Source organism: Xenopus laevis, chromosome 6S, assembly GCF_017654675.1.
Source record: "Xenopus laevis strain J_2021 chromosome 6S, Xenopus_laevis_v10.1, whole genome shotgun sequence".
Classification (NCBI taxonomy): Eukaryota; Metazoa; Chordata; class Amphibia; order Anura; family Pipidae; genus Xenopus; species Xenopus laevis.
Window position 1 is genome coordinate 38179562 of NC_054382.1, and position 9442 is coordinate 38189003.

Genomic DNA, 9442 nt, shown 5'->3' on the forward strand with positions numbered 1-9442 from the left:
AAACATTTTTGCAAGACTAAGACTGTGCACATGCTCAGTGTGGTCTGGGCTGCTTAGGGATCATCATAAACAAAGCTGCTTGAGTGCTGCATGGCTGGGAAGTAAGGTGGGGGCTCCCCCTGCTGTTCATAAGTATGATTGTTTCCCTGCTCAGCAGTTAGGGACTATCTGACAATTCCTATCCACAGCAGTAAATGAAGGGAGAATTTCACTGCATACAGTCAAGTTTCTTGTAAAAATGGTACACATTTTTTAATTAAAGTATATTGGAGATAGGTTTCTTTTTCATTAAAGAAAGTAAAAATGGGATTTTAATTTTTTGCCTTTACATGCCCTTTAAATGTAACGGATTAAATTTGTGCTGCATGTAATTGGTGTTTGAAGTTTTTGACTGGAACATTCTCTATAAGGGAATGGGTACAAATGTTTTTGTTCAAAACTCTAAACATCTCTGAAATTCTATTTACATAGCTGGAATTTGCAGCAGGTCCCCTGCAGGGGAAAATATCACCCATGAAGACAAACCACAACTTCTTATCAAATGGAAACATCATCATGGCCCTACTTTACCATACTTTCCATATTCGCTTAGTGACTGCAAATGCACAGGTACACAGGCCTTTGCTGACTGTATAAGTGGAAATTGGATCTTCCTATTTATATATAATGGTAGCAAGATTGGTTTGATTTGTAAAGCAGTCACCAATGCACATTACTGTGTGTGCCTTTCTTAATGGTCACCAGTTACGACACATTTCCACTTGCATCACTAATGTTAATACATCCAGGTAGAAGAACTAGGCACACAGTAATATTTTGCTGAGATCCTGCGAGCATTGCTGCTGTTACTAGTCTCTGGCTCACACATGCGGCTGCATTATCATACATTTCTCTTGAGTTGTCCCTCCAGATTCTTCCACTCTCCGATGCTGTTCCATGGTTAAAATTGTTTCCCAGGGGTTTTCCATGATTGACACCATCTTCATCAAGTCCATCATGCCTTTCAGGGACAATACTGGATTCATTAATACAATTTGTGACTTTGTGTATGTCTTCTGCTGCTGCGCTGTTTTGAAAAGCTTGAGAATAATCCATTTCTGCTTTTGAATTGTTGCAGCTTTTCAACAAATCTTTTAGGACATTCATTGCTATTGAAACAACTTCCCTGTCACTCAACACGTCCCAGAGACCACTGGATCCAAGAACAAGGAATTCACAATTTGGATTAATTGGGACAGAGAGAGTGCAAGGTGCGGGGATTATAGATTTCTTCAGTTTGGGGTCTCCATGGTAGCCCAGCCCTCGACATACTGATTCCAGTCCCTGATCTGCATTAGTGATGTACGATCCTCCATTTTCCTTTACATGTGTTGGTTCATGAGAACTACATGAGTTGTGGATTTTCGTAAGGCAGTATGGTTTCCCATTTCTGCATAAAACTGCCTTTTTGTTACCTGAAAAGAAAGACGTGTTTAAGTTATTAAAAGTGCTTCATGGCCTACTCCATTCATATACAATACAGAAATTGCTACAGTTCTATTACACATTTGTTCTTATCTGTTCAGATCCATATTTAACTGTGGCAGTTTAAAGGTTCTTAGAGCTCAACCCACGTTACCCTGTGGTGGATCTGTCCTGCCTTCCACTGATACTTGATGTGTTCCACTTGTGTTTGGCACGTGCCTGTGCCTGAATGAAAACAGATAGATCTGGGAAGATGGACTGTGTTTTCTGTGTTGGAACACAGATGATATCCACCACTTGGGAAAATGTATTTAAACGCCTATGTAAAAAATGACTTGAAGGTTCAATAATTGATTCTATGTAAAGTTCATATAAATTCATTGCTTAGTATGATAGACAAGGCTTATCACATAAGCGTTGTTTACTTACCACCCCCAGTTACAGGCCCACGGTCATTTGCGCAAAAAAAAAAAAATCTCATTTATAAAAGGTGATGGGGTTCACATTTAGGTTAACTTTTAGTATGTTATAGAAAGACTAATCATTTTTTATTATAAATCTTTTTCTTGTTTTTACAGTTTACAGAAAAGAAAAATCATCTTATTATAAAAGAGATAAAGAGAAAAAAAAGAAATAGACAAACAGGTAAATAAAAAGCGGGTAAGAAAATAAAAATAAGGGGGGGTAGGTAGGTAAATAGGTAGAAATAAATAGTCAGATAGTTAGGTAGTTAGACTAATTCTAAGCCTTCATTGGCCTTCATTATGTCTTTTTTATAGTTTTTGAATAATTCACCTTTTTCTTCTGAAGAAAGAAATAGCTTACGGAGCATCAGGAGTAGAGTATTTAAAAATACAGTATATATACTTTAATAATCCATGAACCGCGTAAAGTGCACAATCTTTCTAAATGCTGATACACTAAAACTTCTATTTTTTAACATGGGTTATTAAAGTATATATATTTTTAAATACTCTACTCCTGATGCTCCGTAAGCTGTTTCTTTTTTTATATGGAATTGGTCCACCTGGGGGACGGAAATTACGTGTAGCATAGAGGTGAGTGTGTTGAGAGGAATGCGATGCTCCCCGTATTTGGATGTTTAATTACTTTTTTCTTCTGACACTGTCCTGATTTCAAACTGGAGTCACTGGCCCCATCTAAAAAAGGCTACCATACTACTTTTTATTACTTATTCTATTCAGGACTCTACTATTCATATTAGTCTCTTATTCATATCAATTCTGTGTTCCCAGGGTAATTTGAACCCTAGCAACCAGATTGCACAAATTGACAACTGCAAAGCTGCTGAGTAAAAAGTGAAATAACCCCAAAACCACACATGTGGCCAGTTTTATAAGGAGCCGATTAACCAATAATACAGTACACAATCCCAGATATAGAAATAACAAGCATCTTGCTTGGATCTACAAGAACGTGAATATATAATTCATGGCTAGTTATATTGCTTTATTCCTTTCCTGAAGGTGTTTAGTGATTCTGCCTACCGTTCCTATGCCAGGTAAGAGAGAAGCTTAATGGTTTCCTTATGCAGATGTTTCTTGTGGAATGTGCTTAGTTGATGGAATGGATAAACATATGCGACACTGAGACCGGGTGGGATGAAACATGTGACTGGATTGTGAATTTAAATGGTTACACCCTTTTTAGGAGGGACAGAGGGTTTAAAAAGGGTGGAGGAGTGTGTTTGTTTGTAAAGCCTGAATTAAAGCCATGCGCTAAAGAAATAACAATAGCTAGCACTGGTGAGGGTGTAGAATCACTCTGGGTAGAGATTTTCACTGGGCAAAAGGTAACAAAAAGAATTATCATTGGTGTATGCTATAAACCACCTCGTATAAGTGTCGAGTATGAAGCCCAGCTACTCTTGCAGATACAAGCGGCTTCACAGCTGGGTCAAGTTGTTGCTATGGGTGACTTCAGTTATCCAGACATTGACTGGGGTAATGGGGTTGCTAAGACAGAAAAAGCTAGTAGGTTTGTAAATATGCTGAATGACAACTTTTTATTCCAGCTCGTTCAAGAACCTACTAGGAATAACTCTCTTTTGGACCTTGTAATAACTAACAATACTGAACTCATCTCTAACATTTGTGTGGGGGAGCATTTAGGGAATAGTGATCATAACATGGTCTCCTTTGAGATTCTGTTGCAGAAGCAATTCTATAAGGGAGTAACTAAAACACTAAATTTCAGACGTGCAAACTTTGACAGTATAAGGGCATCTCTGCAACATATTTAGTGGGAAATGCTTTTCTCAGGGTTAAACACAGAACAAAAATGGGAAGTCTTTAAAATGCTGCTTAATAAATATACTTGTCAGTATATTCCACTTGTAAGCAAGGAACGTCGTTGCAAAGCAAAACCTTTTTGGTTCAATAGAAGCGTTGGTGTTGAGGTGGGTAAGAAAAGACGTGCTTTTAAGGCTTTCAAGTTAGCTGGTACAGCCGAAACATTTATAAGGTACAAAGAGGCCAATAAATCATGCAAAGAAGCTATAAGGCAAGCTAAAATTGCTATAGAAAAGGATATTGCAGCAAGCAGTAAAAAAAATCCAAAATTATTTTTTAAATATGTTAATAGTAAAAAAATTAAGCAGGAAGGGGTGGGACCCTTACTATCAGAGGGGGGGTCAGCTGGTTGATGAAAACAAAATAAAAGCGCAGATTCTGAACTCATTTTTCATCTGTCTACACAAATGAGGAATCAGTAAGTGAAGGTTTCCTTCTTAACAGTCCCAATTCTAGTAATACAACTAATGATGCATGGTTCACACATGAAGAAATTCAAAAGAGACTAGAACATGTTAAGATTAACAAAGGTCCAGGGCCAGATGGTATTCATCCCAGGGTAATTAGCAAGCTTAGCTCTGTGATTGCCAAACCTCTTTACTTAATTTTTCAGGATTCATTGAGATCTGGCATAGTGCCGAGAGACTGGCGAATTGCTAATGTGGTGCCTCTATTCAAAAAAGGATCCCGTTCTCAGCCTCAAAACTATAGGCCAGTTAGTCTGACGTCAGTGGTAGGAAAGCTTTTCGAAGGGTTAATAAAGGATAAGATACTGGACTTCATAGCAAATCATAATACTATGAGTTTGTGCCAGCATGGTTTTATGCGTAATAGATCTTGCCAGACTAACTTAATTTCTTTTTATGAGAATGTAAGTAGAGACCTCGATTCTGGGATGGCAGTGGATGTGATTTACTTAGATTTTGCTAAAGCATTTGATTCAGTGCCACACAAAAGGTTACTGGTTAAATTAAGGAATGTTGGCCTGGAACATAGTATTTGTACCTGGATAGAGAACTGGCTAAAAGATAGACTACAAAGAGTGGTGGTAAATGGAACATTTTCTAATTGGACCAGTGTTGTTAGTGGAGTACCGCAGGGCTCTGTACTAGGTCCCTTGCTTTTCAACTTGTTTATTAATGACCTGGAGGTGGGCATTGAAAGTACTGTTTCTATTTTTGCAGATGATACTAAATTTTGCAGAACTATAGGTTCCATGCAGGATGCTGCCACTTTGCAGAGTGATTTGTCTAAACTGGAAAACTGGGCAGAAAACTGGAAAATGAGGTTCAATGTTGATAAATGCAAGGTTATGCACTTTGGCAAAAATAATATAAGTGCAAGTTATACACTAAATGGCAGTGTGTTGGGAGTTTCCTTAAATGAGAAGAATCTAGGGGTCTTTGTAGATAACACGTTGTCTCATTCTGGGCAGTGTCATTCTGTGGCTACTTAAGCAAATAAAGTTCTGTCTTGCATAAAAAAGGGCATTAACTCAAGGGATGAAAACATAATAATAATATAAATGAGCTGGAGAGAGTGCAGAGATGTGCAACTAAATTGGTTAGAGGGACGGAAGACTTAAATTATGAGGGTAGACTGTCAAGGTTGGGGTTGTTTTCCCTGGAAAAAAGGCGCTTGCGTGGCGACATGATTACACTTTACAAGTACATTAGAGGACATTATAGACAAATGGCAGGGGACCTTTTTACCCATAAAGTGGATCACCGTACCAGAGGCCACCCCTTTAGACTAGAAGAAAAGAACTTTCATTTGAAGCAACGTAGGGGGTTCTTCACAGTCAGGACAGTGAGGTTGTGGAATGTACTGCCGGGTGATGTGATGGCTGATTCAGTTAATGCCTTTAAGAATGGCTTGGATGATTTTTTGGACAGACATAATATCAAAGGCTATTGTGATACTAAGCTCTATAGTTAGTATAGGTATGGGTATATAGAATTTAATTAAAAGTAGAGAGGGGTGTATTTATGGATGCTGGGTTTTCATTTGGAGGGGTTGAACTTGATGGACTTTGTCTTTTTTCAACCCAATTTAACTATGTACTATGTAACTATGTAAAGGGGTGAGACAAGGGATGCCTATGTATCTGCCCCATCTAGCACTCATGAATAAAGAACTGCTGACATTCTGTAGCACAAAGTCCTGCGGCAGAGCTGAAACTAGGGGTAAGCAGGATAGGCAGCTGCCTAGGACACAGCTGGCAGTTGGCACAAAAAAAAAAAGTAATAGTAGACTCCACTCCTCCTGCCATAGCTTGCTCTTAGTTCCAGAAGGGGTATGCAGGAGCAGTACTCTGCGTCAATTTTGATAAACTTTCCTTGGGCTCAAGTACCTCTTGGCCTGGAACTACCTGCAGTCACAGGTAATGATGGAGGAACAGAATGGAAAGTGCAAAGAGCTCCCTGCTCCACTGTCTGTAGATGGACCCTATATTAAAAAAGAAATTCATTTTTTAATGTGAAACTACATCTAACTGATGTAGTTACGTGGGATTTCTCTGGGAGATGAATGGTATTGTCATGGGGTGAATGGACCTTGGAGGAACTCACAGGAAGCTTATATGAGTAATCACTTATAAAAAGACATTGCATTGGTGCCTTTGTTCCATTTAATAGCTCTATCTACCCTATACAGTATAACTCAATTCTTTGCTGTGTCCAAAAAACATTCTTTTTAGAAGTAGGTGGATTTTATTCAATATGGCCATGGAAGCACATAGATATGCTTGCACTGTCTACATGGCAGAGTTAATCCTCAGCCCTACATGGCTAACTAGCAGTTAATTTAATATAGACACATAAGGCAGCACTACACAGTGACCAGTACAGTATGGTGCCACTTATCTTGTTTTAAAGTGGAAACTGGCAGGGGATGTTCGCCACAATTTTTATTTTTTCCTCAGCAACTTTACATTCATTGTCAATCATTTTAAATATATTTGCTACTAAAATTAGTATCTACCTGTCTCTTTCTTGTCTATCCACTACTTATTCTGACTACTAGTGCCACTAGCCAGCCTTGACTCCCACAGTGCCTGAAGGAAAGCATGCAAGGCATTTTGGGCATTAGAATTTTGGCTGGAAGAGAGTTGATTTCTGGAATACTGTTTCTGTAGTCAAGCAAGAAAATCATATAAACAGTGCCTTTAATAGCAATCACATTGAAAAATAGTTTTATACTGTAAAATTGCTTTGAATTACATTTTCATTCATTATGTAAAATTACATGATGTATATTCCCTCCCTATAAGCAATACACTGCCTGTTTTTCAGGATCGAAATAAAAATATTATTAAAAGTATTATTTTACTAATAAGGAGGTATAATATTTGCATTACTGAATGACATAACAGAAATGCAGCCTGTGCAGTTCAGGGTCAGTCAATAACCCCATATGTTGGCTAAATATGGTCTCCTAGTGTAGTCACCTCACCCCTTTAATACCATGCACCAGGGCCAGATCTATGCAGAGACAGGTCAAGTAATATTAGCTTACAAGCAGCAATCATTCACAGGACTGTAACTATGGGTAGGAGTGGACAGAAGAGGTACTTGCATAGGGTCCTAGCTCCCACCAGTTAGGGGCATAGCAAATCATCAAGCATATGCTACAGGAAGGATTATTAAATTCTGAAGCTACTTGTGCTGGTTTCTGAACTGTCCTGTACCAATACATGTTTACGATATCAGCCTCAGCTTTATATTACATATATTTGGTATCATGTGCATCGGCCTCTAAGCTCAGTAAGTGACAGCAGCACAGAGCATGTGCAGTGTATTAGCAGAATGATTTCAATCAATTTCCAAATCCATTTAACCATTTGCTGGGATATGCCTGTGGCTGCAATATAGCATATATGGTAGGCAGATTAATTCCCCAATTACAACAAGTAATGTGCTAATGCACGTGACCAGTCCATTGACTCTTGCCAATCCGTCTCCCTGTTCCTACCCTTGTTTCTAATTGCTGTATACTGGACATTTTTTACATATTTTGGTGATTAAAAGTTATGTTTTAATTTTCTATATGAGCCTTTGGATGTAACAGATGGGAGGGTGCAGAAATATGGGTCAGTTCTTTTTCTCTCTCTCTCTTTCACATGTAAATTGCCTACTTGACCCTGCGCACCATCTACTGTTCTCAATAATCGATGGGAGGTGCTCCCCAACATCTAAGATTCACATTTAGTCTCAGACATTGCATCCACCTTTAAGAGAAGACTAGTGATGGGCGAATTTGCTGCGTTTCGCTTCGCCGAAAAATTTTGCCGGCGCCCGTTTTTGACGCCACAAATTTTTGCGGGCGTTTTGCGAATTTATTCGCTGGCGGCGAATCGCGCAAATTCGCGCCTGGCGAATAAATTCGCCCATCACTAGAGAAGACATTCAATGCAGCCTTTGTGTGTCCTTGCTAGCTGTCATGCCTAATTTTCTGTGCATGTAGTCTCTTTGATTGCACTTGCACGGAAAACAGTTTAAGAAGATACTTACCAATATTGGCTATATGTAAAACTGCAAGCCTACGTTTGTATTTGTGTGTCCTTTCCAGTAACTGCACTTCTTCCTGACTAGGTTTAGCATCTGCATATCCACCATCAATTAAACAAGTAACTGAGGAACAACCACTCCATCTTGCTTTTGATGTTTCTTTCCTTCCTAGTTGTAAAATTCTGTCCATTCGCCAAAAGGCTTTTACATACGATATATGGATTTGTTTTATATCCATTTCTCCTGAGGCTTTCTCGTACAAAGCAGAAGAAAAAAAATGTTCTGCGTCTTTGTAGTGTTCTTTAAAAACTATATCAAATGAATCGAGAAAATGTCTTTCTTTTTCAGTTATCTTATAGGATGGATCCGAATTCAGAAGCTGGCCTAGAAGTAGAACTGGAAATTCCAGAGCCATTGTACAAGCAGCAGATTGCCCGTGACACCCATCAAATACACCAACTAAACAGGTGTTTGATCTACTGCCATAATTGTCAAGAATGACAAAAGAATCTTCCAAGTCTCTTTGCCAAGATGGATTCTTGTCAGAACACACTGCTATTGATGGTATTAAGGCATTGGTTTTATCCATTTTGTAGACAATTGTGTTTTCAAAGTCCTGGGTGCTTAGCCTTCTAATATCTTCAGCAGGAGAAATCAGAATTCTCTTTTGAAGTATCATACGATCTGTCTACATTATGGATCAGTGCTTGTTTATAACCATATTGTTTTTGTATATACAATATCACGTCCCTTCTTTTGGAGGAGAGATTTCCAATGCTTATTGGTTTCTGTGCATGTTTATAGCCCAGATTGGTTTCCGCCTTGTGCTGTTGTTTATGGTGGAAGCAGCAATGTGGATTAATAGGAAGTTTGCATATTGAGCAGGGAATCCAGACTTTGTTAACATCATCATCACTTCTCAAGATCTGGTGGTCAGGTGTTAATATCTCTGCAGGTAATGAAGAGCACTTCATTCTAAAGCTTTGTCAGGTTTTCCAGATTCTAGTAATAAAGCACAAAATACGAGTACCTTAAATTTTGTCTTTTTCAAGCATTGTAAGAGCAAGTCATAACATTGAGTGTATTTCAAAATAGTATTTCTTGTTGTCATACAATACAGTCGGAAATACATGAGTACTAAATATGGCTGAATTTTAG

The 9442-nt window shown here is 38.5% G+C and overlaps 1 protein-coding gene across 1 annotated transcript; it reads right to left on the reverse strand.

The window, feature by feature from the left end:
- Nucleotides 1–620: 620 nt before the first annotated feature.
- Nucleotides 621–9442, reverse strand: LOC108719953 (protein phosphatase 2C-like domain-containing protein 1). Its single transcript, XM_018269275.2, is given in 3 exon segments — nucleotides 621–1454; nucleotides 8288–8957; nucleotides 8959–9442. Coding segments are annotated over 3 exon segments (1680 nt in total). The 5' UTR covers nucleotides 9259–9442; the 3' UTR covers nucleotides 621–744.